We start from the raw sequence: 20,740 nt of genomic DNA, 5'->3' as shown, positions 1-20,740 counted from the left end.
TGTCTGCTTTTCCGGTTTACGGTTACCACTGGAGACCGAAACACGCTGTAGCTTTTCTGCCGTCTTTTAAAACATGCAAAGAAACGTCGAATTTTAAATATTTCTTACTTAGCTAAAGTTATGCATCATGCATCATCACTGTCGGATTTTGCACGAGCAAATCAGTACTTATGAATCTTTGACCCATTTTGAACCATCCATCCATCCATTTTGAACCACTGTCTCGGATATAGGTTCTATGGTTCGTTCATAGAGCTCGCAGTGTTTATAGCAATTTAATCGTATTTAATCATAATTATGACAGTGTTTCTCAATTCGCGATATTAATTTTTAAGTTATTAGCTTTGAATAATTATGATTTTGCATGTTATATTTATGAATCGCACTGTTATAATTGTGACTTACTATCAGATAATTATGAAAAAACAGCACGTAATAATAAGGACGGTAAATTACGTTGTTATTTTAGTATTTTGAACAGGTGTCCCCGCAGACACGGGTTTAAAGTAACACATTTCACGAGTTTTTCTTGAAACGAACCAAGTCTCGGAACAGTGCTTCAGGATAATCAGCCTCCTCGAAACAAAGAAAGCTGAAGGGTCGATGTCATAGTAACGTAACCACCTGCACGTCTTTATAAACATCTTTAGTATTAGTTAACTGCAGCATGTTATTAATTTCCTCGCTCGACGAGCGTTAACAATATAGTTTAACTTACTGAAATAAGTGATGATGTGATTTGGAACCGTTAGCTCACTTTAGCTTCGTAACGCTAGCTAGTGTGCTGTAATTTATTTACGGTGGATTAATAGAAACCTAAATATCATCATCGACATGTTCATTTACCTTAGCAAAAAGGTGAGTATCTTCATTGTTAGGGAATGTTAGAGATATTCAAAATGAGTCTTGTACGTACACTTATGGAAGTGGCTATTCGTACGTATTAATAATCCCAAATTCTATTCGTACGTAGCGCAACCTTTCAACCGGCGTGAAGTTAGACAGTAGTTCATTATTCCGTCAGTAATTCGCGATGAAGCAGTTCTGGTTGTATTATGGGCAAAAAATGTTTTTAAAATGTAAATACACATACAGGCACGAGAGGGCGAAATACAGTGAAATTGAGGGGTGGGAGGGGGTGAAATGTAGGTTGGTGGGCATGGGGCAAGGGCACTCGACATATCTGGGCAGGTGTCACCAAAATACACTTGCCCATGTAAAAGCTGTTACTGCTCAAGTGTGGACAGTTATTCAGATTCTGCACAGTTATTCATTTTCCAGACAGTAGTTCGGCTTATCATTGAAAGCGGTCATATGGTGGGGTGGGAGGGGGTGAAATGAGGGGTTGGGGTTGATGGGGCAAGGGCACTTGACATATCTGGGCAGGTGGTGCCAAAATGCACTTGCCCATGTAAAAGCTATTACTGCTTAAATGTGGACAGTTATTCAGATTCTGGACAGTTATTCAAATTCCAGACAGTAGTTCATCATATCATTAAATACAGTGAAATTGAGGGGTGGGAGGAGGTGAAATGGAGGTTGGTGGGCATGGGGCAAGGGCACTTGACATATCTGGGCATGTGGCGCCAAAATGCACTTGCCCATGTAAAAGCTATTACTGCTTAAATGTGGACAGTTATTCAGCGCAGAAAATCAGAATTTTTGAAATATTATTTGTACAGCAGTCACTTGTCATCTTGACTATTTTTAAAATTTTAAATTTTTTTTGTCATTTTTCATTTCTCCTTGTTTTTTGATGTGTAACTGTCCGTTCTTTTAATAATTGTTTTTGCAGCACTTTGTTAACTAAAGTTGTGAGTCGAGTGAGGTGACAGATTTAATTCAAAGCACAAGCCTAATAAATGATTATATGTCTGTTTACGCTTTCCATATTCTGTTGTATTTTTGGTTTTAGCATCATTTGGTTTTAGTATTAAAGGCACTGCGCTGCGGTGGTTTGAATCATATTTGTCTAATAGATTACAATTTGTTCATGTAAATGGGGAATCTTCTTCACAGACTAAAGTTAATTATGGAGTTCCACAAGGTTCTGTGCTAGGACCAATTTTATTCACTTTATACATGCTTCCCTTAGGCAGTATTATTAGACGGTATTGCTTAAATTTTCATTGTTACGCAGATGATACCCAGCTTTATCTATCCATGAAGCCAGAGGACACACACCAATTAGCTAAACTGCAGGATTGTCTTACAGACATAAAGACATGGATGACCTCTAATTTCCTGCTTTTAAACTCAGATAAAACTGAAGTTATTGTACTTGGCCCCACAAATCTTAGAAACATGGTGTCTAACCAGATCCTTACTCTGGATGGCATTACCCTGACCTCTAGTAATACTGTGAGAAATCTTGGAGTCATTTTTGATCAGGATATGTCATTCAAAGCGCATATTAAACAAATATATAGGACTGCTTTTTTGCATTTATGCAATATCTCTAAAATCAGAAAGGTCTTGTCTCAGAGTGATGCTGAAAAACTAATTCATGCATTTATTTCCTCTAGGCTGGACTATTGTAATTCATTATTATCAGGTTGTCCTAAAAGTTCCCTAAAAAGCCTTCAGTTAATTCAAAATGCTGCAGCTAGAGTACTGACGGGGACTAGAAGGAGAGAGCATATCTCACCCATATTGGCCTCTCTTCATTGGCTTCCTGTTAATTCTAGAATAGAATTTAAAACTCTTCTTCTTACTTATAAGGTTTTGAATAATCAGGTCCCATCTTATCTTAGGGACCTCGTAGTACCATATCACCCCAATAGAGCGCTTCGCTCTCAGACTGCAGGCTTACTTGTAGTTCCTAGGGTTTGTAAGAGTAGAATGGGAGGCAGAGCCTTCAGCTTTCAGGCTCCTCTCCTGTGGAACCAGCTCCCAATTCAGATCAGGGAGACAGACACCCTCTCTACTTTTAAGATTAGGCTTAAAACTTTCCTTTTTGCTAAAGCTTATAGTTAGGGCTGGATCAGGTGACCCTGAACCATCCCTTAGTTATGCTGCTATAGACGTAGACTGCTGGGGGGTTCCCATGATGCACTGTTTCTTTCTCTTTTTGCTCTGTATGCACCACTCTGCATTTAATCATTAGTGATCGATCTCTGCTCCCCTCCACAGCATGTCTTTTTCCTGGTTCTCTCCCTCAGCCCCAACCCGTCCCAGCAGAAGACTGCCCCTCCCTGAGCCTGGTTCTGCTGGAGGTTTCTTCCTGTTAAAAGGGAGTTTTTCCTTCCCACTGTAGCCAAGTGCTTGCTCACAGGGGGTCGTTTTGACCGTTGGGGTTTTACATAATTATTGTATGGCCTTGCCTTACAATATAAAGCGCCTTGGGGCAACTGTTTGTTGTGATTTGGCGCTATATAAAAAAATTGATTGATTGATTGATTAAACTCTCAGTCTGAAAATACCAGTAGATTTGAACAGTTTAGATAACAAAAGGAAAAGGTAAAGTCTGGATCACAACCTTCATCATTTAACTTTGTGACCAACTACACAATCATGATGACAATGACATGTCTTCAACCATCCCTGCCTTTAGATTGCTATACCCAACAATATCCATCTGAGGTGCATCTCCTGGAACAAAGATCAAGGCTTCATCACATGTGGAGGAGATGATGGTCTCCTGAGAGTGCTCAAGCTCGAAACACAGACAGGTACGTCATGTCAATATGGACCAACATCTCTGGCGAATGTTTCTAGCACATTGTTGAATCTATGCCACGGAGAATTAAGGCAGTTCTGAACGCAAAAGGGTCCAACCCAGTACTAGCAAAGTGTGCCTAATAAAGTGGCCAGTGAGTGAGTGAGTGAGTGTGTGTGTGTGTGTGTGTGTGTGTGTGTGTGTGTGTGTGTGTGTGTGTGTGTGTGTGTGTGTGTGTGTGTGTGTGTGTGTGTGTGTGTGTGTGTGTGTGTGTGTGTGTGTGTGTGTGTGTGTATAGGAGAGGTTTGTTTTCTGAACTTCCTTATAGGTCTCTAGTTATTTTGAAATAATATTTTCTTAAAAGTAGCCCAGTAAATTAGTAACTTGCATGGAAAAAAATATGCGTAATTATCAAAAGATTTCTTTATGAACAGTGCTCTACATATGCTAAAATGTCCAGTACAATACTTCTGTGTGCTAAGCTCTTTTTGGAAGAGAAGACCAGTTGATTTGTCATTCATGCTGCTTTTGTCATTGTATTAATTCTACAAACTCAAATACTCAACACATTGATACAAAGTGTTTGTGCAACCTGTGCTATTTCTCCCAAGAGCACACCCCCTTTTAAAGTGAATTTAAATGTAAAAGGGTGAGCCCACCTAGAACGACACACTGTGTGACACAGCTAGACATATTTCTCCACAGTTTTTTCCACATTGCACCCCAACATGTTGGTCTTGATGTAGATGTATGTCATAATTGGATTGGAAATTAAAAACAGCACACGATGAATAGGACTTGAGTTCACAACATAGGGCACTGCAGTGCCACAAAACATTGCTTTGATTCTGCAGTAAAACTGGCAGCTATGGCATTGTTCATTTTGGATGAATAATGCCATAGCTGCTATTGTTCGTTTTGGATGAATTCACACTATGCATTCTGGACTGTGCCTGAGTCTGTTACACCAACAAACTCCAGTTTATTTGACTAAGGCAAGTGCTCCACGCCTTGGATTGAGCAGGCCCACTGGCTCAGATCTGGCTTGACTTTCAGAGGTGTTCTGTATTGTGGTCCAGAAGGAACCGTGCCCCAGACCAAGCAGGGAAAAGATAAAATACTGATAACTCCGGTTTTCTGTGGAGAGTGTTCACTTGCTGCTGAGTAAAAGAATGTTTTGTGTTAAGCTTCGTAATTGACAGATTTCCAAAAGGAATTTTTCTGTGGCCTAGTCCAGCTGACTCTGCTGCAGCCGCATGTTGTGTTAGCACTGACTAAACATCAGTGACACAACTGTTGAATTTAAAAATTACTGTTAATATTATTACTACTCCTTGGATAATACAGTTTTCAATGTGTTCAGCAACATTTTGGTTAAAAACTGGTCCGCTTTCAGTCAACCAACATTATTTCTATAGTCAGTTATAGCAGCCACACAGTGTCCAAAGTGCTTTATAGTAAAATCAAAGATCAAAATAAAATCAATTCTAGAATGAACTGGAAACCAGTGGAGTGAGTAAAGTACAGGTGTAATATAGGTACTCACGTATGGTGTTCATTAAAAGAAGAGCAGCAGCATTTTGCACAAGTTGGTAACGTGCAGGAGAAGATTGGTGAATATCAGCATAAAGTGCATTACAGTAATCAAGTCTGGAGCTTATGAAAGCATGAATGGCTGTCTCAAGATCACATCTACTGAGAATCAGAAGATGTAGCTGGAAAAAACTCTCTTTGACAACAGAGTTTATGTGGGTTTCTCACCTTATTAATCAACGTGAGTTATGGTCAGTGAGCAAAGCCGCAAAATATTTCTGCCTCCATGTAAATTTTTTCATGCATACACTTTCACTTTCACTTTATTTATTCAGTGTCTCCAAAGGAGCAACGAGCTGTACAGCAATGGGTATACAGAAAAGCACAGAATAAAAGAAAAGAAAAGAAAGAAAAGAAAAAACACACCAAACATTCAGTACACAAGGGGGACACAGTACAGACCTGGATCGATGGAAAAGGAACCGAGTTACCTAACACGATTTGCCATCAACCCTATGTATCTGCTTCTCTCCTCCGATCAGCATTCAGAACAGAGATAGCCACAGGTACAAAGGAATGCTTATATCTGTTACTCCTCACTGTAGGAAACCTAAGCCTCGCTCCAGATGGCAAAAAACAAAATTCACCATGGAGAGGGTGGGCCAGATCAGATAAAATTCTCTGAGCCTTCCTCCTCACCTGTCTGGAAAACAAGTCAGACAGTGAGGTCTGCTGGGCTCCCAAAAGCTTGCTGCACAATTCTACAATGTTGTGAAGTGGCTTCCTTGCTTTAATGCTGAGATTTCCGTACCAGCACATCATCGAAAAATTTAAAACCGATTCAATACAAGATTTATAAAATAGGGTCATTATTGTCCTGTCCACTTGAAAATATGACAACTTACGAAGACAAAACAGATGCTGCTGCCCCTTCTTGTACAGCAGGTCTGCATTGTCATTAAAGTTCAACTTGCTATCGATCAGCGTTCCCAAGTATTTATAGTTGTCCACATACTCCACCTGTAGGCCTTTGTTTATAGTGGTTTTGGGTGAGGACATCCGTTTCCGAAAGGCAATAACCATATCTTTTGTCTTGTCAACATTCAGCTGCAAGAAGGAGTCGTCACACCACTGAACCATATCTGCCACGACAGGGCCATGTTCCCTTTCATCACCATGCAGGAGACTGATTATAACAGAATCATCTGCAAATTTTAAAATATGGCGATTCTTATAGTGGCTGCAACAGTACATACAATATGACTGATTGATAAATCCATTATTGCAGAATTCATTTAGGCTTCGTATGAGGAGGTGGGGTAAAATCCTCCATATTTTGCAGCATCCGAATGTACCGTCAGGACTGTGCACATCTTTGCCTTTGGTGCCAGCTTGGCCAATAACACAAATGGTCCACATCCTGGCTGTCCGGTTGAAAGCGGTCACTCATCATCGCCTTTCTGTCGGATGCCCACCAGAAATACAGACGATTACGGAATTTATATGTAGTCAATCCACAGAGGTGACGTGTGGGCAGGCTCGAGGATAGAAGACGTCTGTCCAGACAGGAACCGGATCCCACACGATTTCCACTGCCACCGAACCCGGAAGATACTGGATCCGCCAAGTCCCGAGTCCTCAGGTGGCCACCGTCTCCGGCTGTCGGATCTGGTACTGCTGGCAGGAAGCAGAAACAGTTAGGTGTGGGTGTGTGCACACCCAGTAACAGTCAGCAATCCAGGTGGGAATTACACCTCCACCTCCGCAATTACGAACACACAGTCTTTTACAGAACCTGAAACAGTCACTTGTCTCACTGATCGTGAAGGGTGCGATCCATCACCCTGCCGTCACCGACCAGTTCAGCTTCCAGCTGACACAAGTAACCAGGTACTCCTGTAACAGACAGACAAACAGTTGGAGTGCGATACGGCACAGATATGGCTGAGGATTATTACCTCCAATGGTAGGTGATATCTCGGCAGCGGGGTGGAGATGTCGTCCGGCCTTTATGGAGTGGCTGATGAGATGGTGATAGGTGACAGCTGTCAGGAGTTGATGAATGACAGCTGTCCCTCCCGGCTGTTCCTGTGAGGCGGCAGCGCCCTCTCGTGCCTGAAGCCCGCACTTCAGGCAGGGCGCCCTCTGGTGGTGGGCCAGCAGTACCTCCTCTTCAGTGGCCCACACAACAGGACCCCCCCCTCAACCAGGCTTGTCGGGGTGTCGGGTGTAGAAGTCGGCCAGGAGGGCCGGGTCCAGGATGAAGCTCCTCTTCACCCAGGAGCGTTCTTCGGGTCCATACCCCTCCCAGTCCACCAGATACTGGAACCCCCGACCCTTTTGATGGACATGCAGGAGCCGGTGTACTGTCCACGCGGGTTCCCCGTCGATGATCCGGGCAGGAGGCGGCGCCGGTCCGGGAGCACAGAGGGGTGAGGTGTGGTGTGGTTTAACCCTGGAGACATGAAAAACAGGGTGGATCCGCAGTGAAGCCGGGAGCTGGAGCTTCACTGCGGCAGGGCTGAGGATCTTGAGAATTTTAAACGGTCCAATGTACCTGTCCTTCAACTTAGGGGAGTCCACTTGGAGGGGGATGTCCTTAGTTGAAAGCCACACCTCCTGCCCGGGCTGGTATGCAGGGGCCGGGGAACGCCGGCGGTCTGCATGGGCCTTAGCCCTCGTCCGGGCCTTCAACAAGGCAGAACGGGCGGTACGCCACACCCGACGGCATCTTCGCAGGTGGGCCTGGACTGAGGGCACACCGACCTCTCCCTCCACCATGGGAAACAATAGGGGCTGGTACCCCAAACACACCTCAAACGGGGAGAGGCCGGTGGCAGAGGACACCTGGCTGTTATGTGCGTACTCGATCCAGGCCAGATGGTCACTCCAGGCCGTCGGGTGCGTGGATGTCACACAGCGTAGGGCTTGTTCTAGTTCTTGGTTGGCCTGCTCTGCCTGTCCGTTGGTCTGCGGGTGATACCCGGACGAGAGGCTCACGGTGGCCCCCAGTTCTTTGCAGAAGCTCCTCCAGACCTGTGAGGAGAACTGAGGACCACGATCCGAGACAATGTCACTTGGTATCCCATGCAGACGCACAACATGGTGGACCAGGAGGTCTGCTGTCTCCTGGGCCGTTGGGAGCTTCGGGAGGGCCACGAAGTGGGCCGCCTTGGAGAAACGGTCCACTACCGTGAGGATGTTCGACATGCCCTGGGACGGCAGGCCAATGTGGGACCAGGGGCGACGAGGCACCGGGAGCGGTTGCAGAAGTCCTTGAGTTTTGGAGTGGTCTGCCTTGCCCCTGGCACAGGTGGTACAGGCCTGAACGTATTCCCGGACGTCGGCTTCCATGGACGCCCACCAGAAGCGCTACCGGACCACTGCCACGGTCCTTTGCACCCCTGGGTGACAGGAGAGCTTGGAACCGTGACAGACGTCCAGGACAGCAGCTCTGGCCTCTGGTGGGATGTAGAGGCGGTTCTTCGGGCCTGTGCCTGGGTCCGGGCTCCGTGCCAGGGCCTCCCGGACGGTCTTCTCCACGTCCCAGGTGAGGGTGGCCACGATAGTGGACTCAAGTATGATGGATACCGGCGGATCCGACAGCTCTGTTTTGACTTCATCTTCATGTACCCGGGACAGGGCATCCGACCTTTGGTTCTTTGTCCCGGGACAATAGGTGATCCGGAAGTCAAAACGCCCGAAGAACAATGACCAGCGTGCTTGCCTGGGGTTCAGCCGCTTGGCGGTCCTGATATACTCCAGGTTCCGATTGTCCGTGAAAACCGTGAACGGCTCCAAAGCTCCCTCCAACAGGTGTCTCCACTCCTCAAGAGACTCCTTCACCGCAAGAAGTTCCCGATTGCCGACGTCATAGTTCCGCTCTGCCGGGGTCAACCTGCGAGAAAAGTAGGCACAAGGGTGAAGAACCTTGTCAGACTCCCCGCTCTGGGATAACACGGCTCCTATCCCTGAGTCAGAGGCGTCCACTTCAACCACAAACTGGCGGCAAGGATCGGGCTGCACCAGAACTGGTGCTGGTGCAGTCGAAAACTGACGTTTCAACTCCCTAAACGCGGCTTCGCACCGATCCGACCAGGTGAAGGGGACTTTTGGGGAGGTCAGGGCTGTCAGGGGGCTAACTACCTGACTGTAGCCCTTAATGAACCTCCTGTAGAAATTTGCAAAGCCGAGGAACTGTTGCAGCTTCCTACGGCTTGTCGGTTGGGGCCAATCTCTCACCGCCGCAACCTTGGCCGGATCAGGGGCGACGGAGTTGGAGGAGATTATGAACCCCAGGAAGGACAAAGAAGTGCGGTGGAACTCGCACTTCTCCCCCTTCACAAACAGCCGGTTCTCCAACAACCGCTGTAGGACCTGACGTACATGCTGGACATGAGTCTCAGGGTCCGGGGAAAAGATGAGTATATCGTCCAGATATACAAAGACAAATCAGTGCAGGAAGTCCCGCAAGATGTCATTTACCAAAGCTTTGAACGTCGCGGGGGCGTTAGTGAGGCTGAACGGCATGACCAGGTACTCAAAGTGACCTAACAGGGTGTTAAATGCCGTCTTCCACTCGTCTCCTTTCCGGATCCGAACCAGGTGATACGCATTCCTAAGATCTAGTTTGGTGAAAATTTGGGCTCCATGCAGGGGCGTGAATACTGAATCCAACAGAGGTAATGGGTATCGGTTGTGAACCGTGATCTCGTTCAGCCCTCTGTAGTCAATGCATGGACGGAGTCCGCCATCTTTCTTGCCCACAAAAAAGAAACCAGCACCCATCGGGGAGGTGGAGTTCCGGCTCAGCCCGGCAGCTAATGAGTCCCGGATATAGGTCTCCATTGATTCGCGCTCAGGACGTGAGAGGTTGTACAGCCTGCTGGACGGGTACTCGACGCCCGGGATCAAATCAATGGCACAATCGTACGGACGGTGCGGGGGAAGGGCGAGTGCCAGATCTTTGCTAAAGACGTCAGCAAGGTTGTGGTACTCAACCGGCACCGCCGTCAGATTGGGGGGACTTTAACCTCCTCATTAGCAATTAAACCGGGGGGAACCGAGGATCCTAAACACTCCCGGTGGCAGGTTTCGCTCCACTGAGCCACAACCCCAGACGGCCAATCAATCCGGGGATTGTGTTTTACCATCCACGGGAAGCCCAAAATCACTCTGGAGGTAGAAGGAGTAACAAAAAGCTCAATCTCCTCCCAATGATTCCCAGACACCACCAGAACTACTGGTTGTGTCTTGTGTGTGATTAAAGGGAGAAGGGTGCCATCTAGTGCCCCAACCTTCAAAGGTGAAGGAAGCGCCACCAGAGGGAGCCCTACCTCCCTTGCCCATCTGCTATCCAGCAGAGTCCCTTCTGACCCCGTGTCCACCAGTGCTGGGGCTTGAAGGGTTAAATCCCCGCTCAGGATCGTAACTGGGAGACGTGTGGAAATACATGTATGTCCCACGTGAATGTCTTGGCCCACCCTTAACCCAGTTTTTAAGGGCGGGCGTTTGTGTTTAACCGCTTGGGGCAGTCTCTCTGCTGATGCCCACTTGAGCTGCAGAAAAAGCACTCCCCGCGGGCCAGTCTCCTCTGTCTGTTAGATGATCTTAATTTGGCCCTGCTCGTGTCCATAGCATCGTCAGCAGGGGGAGCTGTTGCCACACGGAGCGCCAGGGCTGTGGAGCGTGGGGAGGGCGGAACCTTTTCGGACCCGGAAGGGAGAGGGACGGTGCGTGCCCGGCCACGTCCTTCGTCTCGCTCCCGACGGCGTTCTTCTAATCGATTGTCTAAACGTATGACTAGATCGATAAGTCCGTCCAAATCCCGCGGTTCCTCCTTGGTCACCAGGTGCTCCTTCAGGACCTACGACAGTCCATTTATGAAGGCGGCGCGGAGCGCAGTCGTATTCCAGCCAGACCTCGCAGCTGCGATGCGGAAGTCGACAGCACATTCAGCTGCGCTCCGACGCCCCTGTCTCATAGACAGCAGCACGGTTGACGCGGTCTCGCCTCTGTTAGGGTGATCAAAAACGTTCTGAACTCCCTCACAAACCCAGTATAAGTGGTAAGGAGCCGTGAATTCTGCTCCCAAAGCGCTGTAGCCCAAGCGCGTGCTTCACCTCGAAGCAAATTAATTACATAAGCCACCCTACTGGCGTCTGACGCGTACATCACGGGACGCTGTGCAAAGTCGAGCGAACACTGCATTAAAAAGTCAGCGCACGTCTCCACACAACCTCCGTACGGCTCTGGGGGACTTATGTATGCTTCAGGGGATGGTGGGGGGGGTCGTTGAATGACCTTTGGTACGTCTGTATTTGGCACCGGGTCAGCAGGAGGAGACGCTGCAGCAGCGCCCTGAGCGCGCGCTTCCACTTGCACGGTGAGAGCCTCCATCCTGCGGTTGAGGATGACGTTCTGCTCGGTCATTAGATCCAACTGAGCAGTAAAGGCGGTGAGGATTTGCTGCAACTCACCAATCACGCCTCCTGCTGACGCCTGTGCACCCTGCTCTTCCATTGGTTGTCCAACATATGGTTGACGCCCCTCGGGATCCATGACGTTGGCCGAGATATCCTGTTGTGAAAGTGTAGTAACACGGACCCACAACAGGGGGCTTAAATGAATGGACAATGAATGAGCCAAAATACAACACTTTACTGTTGTGAATGTGCACAGCGAAATACAGACGATCACGGAATTTATATGTAGTCAATCCACAGAGGTGACGTGTGGACAGGCTCGAGGATAGAAGACGTCTGTCCAGACAGGAACCGGATCCCACACGATTTCCACTGCCACCGAGCCCGGAATATACTGGAGCCGCCAAGTCCCTAGTCCCCAGGTGGCCACCGTCTCCGGCTGTCGGATCTGGTACTGCTGGCAGGAAGCAGAAACAGTTAGGTGTGGGTGTGTGTACACCCAGTAATTACTGCTGGCCCACCACCAGGGCGCCCTCTGGTGGTGGGCCAGCAGTACCTCCTCTTCAGCGGCCCACACAACACATATAGCACCAAAAATAAAACAAAATACTTCAATATTTTAAAAATTATTCATTTCTTTATAATCATTAGCTTGTTTGACATTTTTTTTACTAGTGATATGCACTGTAAACTTAAATGTTCCAAAGCTGTGGAGGACTTTCAGAGCGCCTTGGGGCAACTGTTTGTTGTGATTTGGCGCTATATAAGAAAAAAGTTGATTGATGATTGATTAAACAGATGTTTTTATGGCTCAAGTTACTTAAACCATGATGCTCCTCTGAATTTAACTTGTTTCTCTTTGCTTTTTAACAGATGACATTAAACTGAAAGGACTTGCTGCCCCCAGTAATCTCTCAATGAACCAGACGTTAGAAGGACATAGTGGTGAGATTTTTCTAAATAACATACTTTATATTAAACTGGTTATCGTTATAATGTTTGTGGCACTTACACTGAAATTACATCTTAGTGTCCTAACTTGCAGGAGCAGTACAAGTGGTAACATGGAATGAACAGTATGAAAAGCTGACAACTAGTGACCAAAATGGGCTCATCATTGTGTGGATGCTCTACAAAGGTGATTACAGCTGTCAAGCTGAAGATGCAAGTTATCTGGTAATAATACAGTAGATTTAGGGTTTATATATTTGCATCTTCCTAAGGTTCCTGGTATGAGGAGATGATCAACAACCGGAACAAATCTGTGGTGAGGAGCATGAGTTGGAATGCCGACGGTCAGAAGATCTGCATCGTGTATGAAGACGGAGCAGTAATTGTTGGATCTGTTGATGGTAAAAATAGTTTCATGTAGTTAGAAATCCAGCAACAAATTCATCACAATATTTTTTCGACAAGAAATTAGTCTCCATTGACAAAGATTTGTTTATTCTCATTTTTATCAAAGTAAATATTTTAAGTTCTGACAAGACCAACATGCAAAATAGAATCAGGTCTTGTTTTTGTTTCTTCAGGTAACCGGATTTGGGGAAAGGAGCTTAAGGGAAATCAGCTTGCTCATGTGGCGTGGTCACCAGACAGCAAGATCCTCCTCTTTGGAATGGCCAATGGGGAAGTACATATCTATGACAGTCAAGGAAACTTCATTGTGAGTTTGTAATCTTAAATTAAATGCAACATTTCATTACCAAACTCTTATGACAAAGAAATGTATTTGATGTTTTACAGTTTAAATATAAACTTTATTATCAATCAATCAATCAATTTTTTTTATATAGCGCCAAATCACAACAAACAGTTGCCCCAAGGCGCTTTATATTGTAAGGCAAGGCCATACAATAATTAATATGGATATTGTTGGGTATAGCAATCTAAAGGCAGGGATGGTTGAAGACATGTCATTGTCATCATGATTGTGTAGTTGGTCACAAAGTTAAATGATGAGGGTTGTGATCCAGACTTTACCTTTTCCTTTTGTTATCTAAACTGTTCAAATCTACTGGTATTTTCAGACTGTGAGAGTTTAATCAATCAATCAATCAATTTTTTTATATAGCGCCAAATCACAACAAACAGTTGCCCCAAGGCGCTTTATATTGTAAGGCAAGGCCATACAATAATTATGTAAAACCCCAACGGTCAAAACGACCCCCTGTGAGCAAGCACTTGGCTACAGTGGGAAGGAAAAACTCCCTTTTAACAGGAAGAAACCTCCAGCAGAACCAGGCTCAGGGAGGGGCAGTCTTCTGCTGGGACTGGTTGGGGCTAAGGGAGAGAACCAGGAAAAAGACATGCTGTGGAGGGGAGCAGAGATCGATCACTAATGATTAAATGCAGAGTGGTGCATACAGAGCAAAAAGAGAAAGAAACAGTGCATCATGGGAACCCCCCAGCAGTCTACGTCTATAGCAGCATAACTAAGGGATGGTTCAGGGTCACCTGATCCAGCCCTAACTATAAGCTTTAGCAAAAAGGAAAGTTTTAAGCCTAATCTTAAAAGTAGAGAGGGTGTCTGTCTCCCTGATCTGAATTGGGAGCTGGTTCCACAGGAGAGGAGCCTGAAAGCTGAAGGCTCTGCCTCCCATTCTACTCTTACAAACCCTAGGAACTACAAGTAAGCCTGCAGTCTGAGAGCGAAGCGCTCTATTGGGGTGATATGGTACTACGAGGTCCCTAAGATAAGATGGGACCTGATTATTCAAAACCTTATAAGTAAGAAGAAGAATTTTAAATTCTATTCTAGAATTAACAGGAAGCCAATGAAGAGAGGCCAATATGGGTGAGATATGCTCTCTCCTTCTAGTCCCCGTCAGTACTCTAGCTGCAGCATTTTGAATTAACTGAAGGCTTTTTAGGGAACTTTTAGGACAACCTGATAATAATGAATTACAGTAGTCCAGCCTAGAGGAAATAAATGCATGAATTAGTTTTTCAGCATCACTCTGAGACAAGACCTTTCTGATTTTAGAGATATTGCGTAAATGCAAAAAAGCAGTCCTACATATTTGTTTAATATGCGCTTTGAATGACACATCCTGATCAAAAATGACTCCAAGATTTCTCACAGTATTACTAGAGGTCAGGGTAATGCCATCCAGAGTAAGGATCTGGTTAGACACCATGTTTCTAAGATTTGTGGGGCCAAGTACAATAACTTCAGTTTTATCCGAGTTTAAAAGCAGGAAATTAGAGGTCATCCATGTCTTTATGTCTGTAAGACAATCCTGCAGTTTAGCTAATTGGTGTGTGTCCTCTGGCTTCATGGATAGATAAAGCTGGGTATCATCTGCGTAACAATGAAAATTTAAGCAATACCGTCTAATAATACTGCCTAAGGGAAGCATGTATAAAGTGAATAAAATTGGTCCTAGCACAGAACCTTGTGGAACTCCATAATTAACTTTAGTCTGTGAAGAAGATTCCCCATTTACATGAACAAATTGTAATCTATTAGACAAATATGATTCAAACCACCGCAGCGCAGTGCCTTTAATACCTATGGCATTATAAATAATTACAAATATAACAACAACCACCAACCAATGTATGTCATGCTGCTGTCATGCTTGGCGGTTACAATGCTGCATTGCTCAGCATTTGCATAAAATAGACTTCTCATTTATTTTGGCCCCAACTAGTTGGCGGCATAGAGACGAGTTGTCTCTTGTTGCTGTAAAATGCCTAGTCTCATTGAAAATGAATGGCAGCTGGTCACTTTGTCTCTGTCTCTTGTAGCATGACCAAGGTGTGATGAGGGTCCCAGCATTGTAAACAATGCCATCAAACTCCCCTCTGCTGGACAAATGACCTAATGACATCCAAAGTGTTTTTCTGCATTGTTTATTCTGGAAAATAAAAGTTTTTATATCAACAAAAACAACACTGATATGATATGTTGGTTAAAGGCTTATATCAGCCAACCGATGTAAATTTCCCCAATTTCCTGTATATTCATACTGTCAGTTGTGTCAGTAGCATGACCCAAGCAGTGGGTCACCCCTTTGAGTCTGATCTGCTTGAGGTTTCGTCCTCAAGTCATCAGAGGGAGTTTTTTCTTACCACTGTCGCCTGTGTTCTTGCTCTAGGGGTTAGTAAGGTTAGACCTTACTTGTGTGAAGCACCTTGAAGCAACTTTGTTGTGATTTGGCTCTATATAAATGAAATACTTGAATTAAATTAACTGATGTATTGGTGAAGCTCTACAAAATATTATTGTACAACCCCTGGCAAAAATTATGGAATCACCGGCCTCGGAGGATGTTCATTCAGTTGTTTAATTTTGTAGAAAAAAAAGCAGATCACAGACATGACACAAAACTAAAGTCATTTCAAATGGCAACTTTCTGGCTTTAAGAAACACTACAAGAAATCAAGAAAAAAAATTGTGGCCATCAGTAACGGTTACTTTGTTAGACCAAGCACAGGGAAAAAAATATGGACTCACTCAATTCTGAGGAATAACTTATGGAATCACCCTGTAAATTTTCATCCCCAAAACTAACACCTGCATCAGATCAGATCTGCTTGTTAGTCTGCATCTAAAAAGGAGTGATCACACCTTGGAGAGCTGTTGCACCAAGTGGACTGACATGAATCATGGCTCCAACACGAGAGATGTCAATTGAAACAAAGGAGAGGATTATCAAACTCTTAAAAGAGGGTAAATCATCACGCAATGTTGCAAAAGATGTTGGTTGTTCACAGTCAGCTGTGTCTAAACTCTGGACCAAATACAAACAACATGGGAAGGTTGTTAAAGGCAAACATACTGGTATACCAAGGAAGACATCAAAGCGTCAAGACAGAAAACTTAAAGCAATATGTCTCAAAAATCGAAAATGCACAACAAAACAAATGAGGAACGAATGGGAGGAAACTGGAGTCAACGTCTGTGACCGAACTGTAAGAAACCGCCTAAAGGAAATGGGATTTACATACAGAAAAGCTAAACGAAAGCCATCATTAACACCTAAACAGAAAAAAAACAAGGTTACAGTGGGATAAGGAAAAGCAATCGTGGACTGTGGATGACTGGATGAAAGTCATATTCAGTGATGAATCTCGAATCTGCATTGGGCAAGGTGATGATGTTGGAACTTTTGTTTGGTGCCGTTCCAGTGAGATTTATAAAGATGACTGCCTGAAGAGAACATGTAAATTTCCATAGTCATTGATGATATGGGGCTGCATGTCAGGTAAAGGCACTGGGGAGATGGCTGTCATTACATCATCAATAAATGCACAAGTTTATGTTGATATTTTGGACACTTTTCTTATCCCATCAATTGAAAGGATGTTTGGGGATGATGAAATAATTTCTCAAGATGATAGTGCATCTTGCCATAGAGCAAAAACTGTGAAAACATTCCTTGCAAAAAGACACATAGGGTCAATGTCATGGCCTGCAAATAGTCCGGATCTTAATCCAATTGAAAATCTTTGGGGAAGTTGAACAAAATGGTCCATGACAAGGCTCCAACCTGCAAAGCTGATCTGGCAACAGCAATCAGAGAAAGTTGGAGCCAGATTGACGAAGAGTACTGTTTGTCACTCATTAAGTCCATGCCTCAGAGACTGCAAGCTGTTATAAAAGCCAGAGGTGGTGCAACAAAATACTAGTGATGTGTTGGAGTGTTCTTTTGTTTTTCATCCATCCATCCATCCATTTTCTTCCGCTTTATCCAGAGTCGGGTCGCGGGGGCAGCAGCTCAAGCAAAGCCGCCCAGACCTCCCAGTCCACACACACCTCCTCCAGCATCTCGGGGGAACCCCAAGGCTTTCCCAAGCCAGCTGAGAGATGTAGTCCCTCCAGCGTGTCCTGGGTCTTCCCCGGGGCCTCCTCCTAGTGGGACGTGCCCGGAACACCTCTCCAGCAAGGCGTCCAGGGGGCATCCGGAAAAGATGCCCGAGCCACCTCAACTGACTCCTTTCGACGTGGAGGAGCAGCGGCTTGACTCCGAGCTCCTCCCGAGTGACCGAGCTCCTCACCCTATCTCTAAGGGAGTGCCTAGCCACCCTGCGGAGGAAACTCATTTCGGCTGCTTGTACTCGCAATCTCGTTCTTTCGGTCATGAGCCAAATCTCATGACCATAGGTGAGGATCGGAACGTAGATCGATCGGTAAATCGAGAGCTTTGCCCCCCTACTCAGCTCTCTCTTCACCACGACGGTCCGATACAGCGACCGCATCACTGCAGATGCTGCACCGATCCGTCTATCGATCTCACGCTCCATCCGTCCCTCACTCGTGAACAAGACCCCGAGATACTTAAACTCCTCCACTTGAGGCAAGGACACTCCACCGACCTGAAGAGGGCAAAGCACCTTTTTCCAGTCGAGAACCATGGCCTCGGATTTGGAGGTGCTGATTTTCATCCCGGACGCTTCACACTCGGCTGCAAACCGCCCCAGTGCACGCTGAAGGTCCTGATTTGACGAAGCCAACAGAACCACATCGTCCGCAAACAGCAGAGACGAGATTCTGTGGTTCCCAAACCAGACCCCCTCTACACCCTGGCTGCGCCTAGAAATTCTGTCCATAAAAATAATGAACAGAACCGGTGACAAAGGGCAGCCCTGGCGGAGGCCAACCTGCACTGGAAACAGGTTTGACTTACTACTGGCAATGCGAACCAAGCTCCTGCTGCGGTCGTACAGGGACCGGATAGCCCTTAGCAATGGACCCCGGACCCCGTACTCCCGGAGCACTCCCCACAGGGTGCGCCGAGGGACACGGTCGAATGCCTTCTCCAGATCCACAAAACACATGTGGACTGGTTGGGCAAACTCCCATGAACCCTTGAGCACCCGATGGAGCGTGTAGAGCTGGTCCAGTGTGCCGCGACCAGGACGAAAACCACACTGCTCCTCCTGAATCCGAGGTTCAACCATCGGTCGAATTCTCCTCTCCGGTACTCTGGAATAGACCTTACCGGGGAGGCTGAGGAGTGTGATCCCCCTATAGTTGGAACACACCCTCCAGTCCCCCTTCTTAAACAGAGGGACCACCACCCCGGTCTGCCAATCCAGAGGCACTGTCCCCGATCGCCACGCGATGTTGCAGAGTCTTGTCAACCAAGATAGCCCCACAACATCCAGAGACTTAAGGTACTCAGGACGGATTTCATCCACCCCAGGAGCCTTGCCACCGAGGAGCTTTCTAACCACCTCGGTGACTTCGACCTGGGTAATGGATGAGTCCGCCTCCGAGTCCCCAGTCTCTGCTTCCTCTTCGGAAGACGTGATGATGGGATTGAGGAGATCCTCGAAGTACTCCTTCCACCGCCCGACAACATCCCCAGTCAGGGTCAACAGCTCCCCACCCGCACCGTAAACAGTGCTGGTGGAGAGCTGCTTCCGCCTCCTGAGGCGTCGGACGGTTTGCCAGAATCTCTTCGAGGCCGACCGATAGTCCTCCTCCATAGCCTCTCCGAACTCCTCCCAGACCCGGGTTTTTGCCTCTGCGACCGCACGGGCTGCGGCACGCTTGGCCTGCCGGTACCTGTCAGCTGCCTCTGGGGTCCCACCTACCAACAAAGATGAGTAGGACTCCTTCTTCAGCTTGATGGCATCCCTTACTTCCGGTGTCCAGCACCGGGTTTGGGGATTGCCGCCGCGACAGGCACCAGAGACCTTGCGACCACAGCTACGAGCAGCCGCATCGACAGTGGAGGTGGAGAACATGGTCCACTCGGACTCCATGTCTCCAACCTCCCCCGGGATCTGGGAGAAGCTCTCCCGGAGGTGGGAGTTGAAGACCTCGCTGACAGAGGGTTCCGCCAGTCGTTCCCAGCAGACCCTCACGATACGTTTGGGCCTGCCAGGTCTTACCGGCGTCCTACCCTCCCAGCGGATCCAACTCACCACCAATCAATCAATCAATCAATTTTTTTATATAGCGCCAAATCACAACAAACAGTTGCCCCAAGGCGCTTTATATTGTAAGGCAAGGCCATACAATAATTATGTAAAACCCCAACGGTCAAAACGACCCCCTGTGAGCAAGCACTTGGCTACAGTGGGAAGGAAAAACTCCCTTTTTACAGGAAGAAACCTCCAGCAGAACCAGGCTCAGGGAGGGGCAGTCTTCTGCTGGGACTGGTTGGGGCTGAGGGAGAGAACCAGGAAAAAGACATGCTGTGGAGGGGAGCAGAGATCGATCACTAATGATTAAATGCAGAGTGGTGCATACAGAGCAAAAAGAGAAAGAAACAGTGCATCATGGGAACCCCCCAGCAGTCTACATCTATAGCAGCATAACTAAGGGATGGTTCAGGGTCACCTGATCCAGCCCTAACTATAAGCTTTAGCAAAAAGGAAAGTTTTAAGCCTAATCTTAAAAGTAGAGAGGGTGTCTGTCTCCCTGATCTGAATTGGGAGCTGGTTCCACAGGAGAGGAGCCTGAAAGCTGAAGGCTCTGCCTCCCATTCTACTCTTACAAACCCTAGGAACTACAAGTAAGCCTGCAGTCTGAGAGCGAAGCGCTCTATTGGGGTGATATGGTACTACGAGGTCCCTAAGATAAGATGGGACCTGATTATTCAAAACCTTATAAGTAAGAAGAAGAATTTTAAATTCTGTGCTAGAATTAACAGGAAGCCAATGAAGAGAGGCCAATATGGGTGAGATATGCTCTCTCCTTCTGGTCCCCGTCAGTACTCTAGCTGCAGCATTTTGAATTAACTGAAGGCTTTTTAGGGAACTTTTAGGACAACCTGATAATAATGAATTACAATAGTCCAGCCTAGAGGAAATAAATGCATGAATTAGTTTTTCAGCATCACTCTGAGACAAGACCTTTCTGATTTTAGAGATATTGCGTAAATGCAAAAAAGCAGTCCTACATATTTGTTTAATATGCGCTTTGAATGACATATCCTGATCAAAAATGACTCCAAGATTTCTCACAGTATTACTAGAGGTCAGGCTAATGCCATCCAGAGTAAGGATCTGGTTAGACACCATGTTTCTAAGATTTGTGGGGCCAAGTACAATAACTTCAGTTTTATCTGAGTTTAAAAGCAGGAAATTAGAGGTCATCCATGTCTTTATGTCTGTAAGACAATCCTGCAGTTTAGCTAATTGGTGTGTGTCCTCTGGCTTCATG

At 46.3% G+C, this 20,740-nt stretch overlaps 1 protein-coding gene across 4 annotated transcripts in view; it reads left to right on the top strand.

Moving 5' to 3' along the window:
* Window positions 1-545: 545 nt before the first annotated feature.
* wdr35 (WD repeat domain 35) overlaps window positions 546-20,740 on the top strand; it is a 64,809-nt gene continuing 44,614 nt past the window's right edge. For 2 of the 4 annotated variants that reach the window (XM_034195442.1, XM_034195441.1), the window contains exons 1-6: window positions 547-858; window positions 3,554-3,671; window positions 12,490-12,561; window positions 12,662-12,754; window positions 12,840-12,968; window positions 13,149-13,282. In XM_034195442.1, coding sequence (XP_034051333.1) covers window positions 835-858; window positions 3,554-3,671; window positions 12,490-12,561; window positions 12,662-12,754; window positions 12,840-12,968; window positions 13,149-13,282 — 570 coding nt within the window. In that variant the 5' untranslated portion in view covers window positions 547-834. Of the gene's footprint in view, window positions 859-3,553; window positions 3,672-12,489; window positions 12,562-12,661; window positions 12,755-12,839; window positions 12,969-13,148; window positions 13,283-20,740 lie in introns of all 4 variants that reach the window. The other 2 variants (XM_034195443.1, XM_034195444.1) reach the window with 2 other exon arrangements.

The sequence above is a fragment of the Thalassophryne amazonica genome, chromosome 19 (genome assembly GCF_902500255.1).
Source record: "Thalassophryne amazonica chromosome 19, fThaAma1.1, whole genome shotgun sequence".
Classification (NCBI taxonomy): domain Eukaryota; kingdom Metazoa; phylum Chordata; class Actinopteri; order Batrachoidiformes; family Batrachoididae; genus Thalassophryne; species Thalassophryne amazonica.
This window is presented reverse-complemented; position numbering and strand designations above follow the sequence as displayed.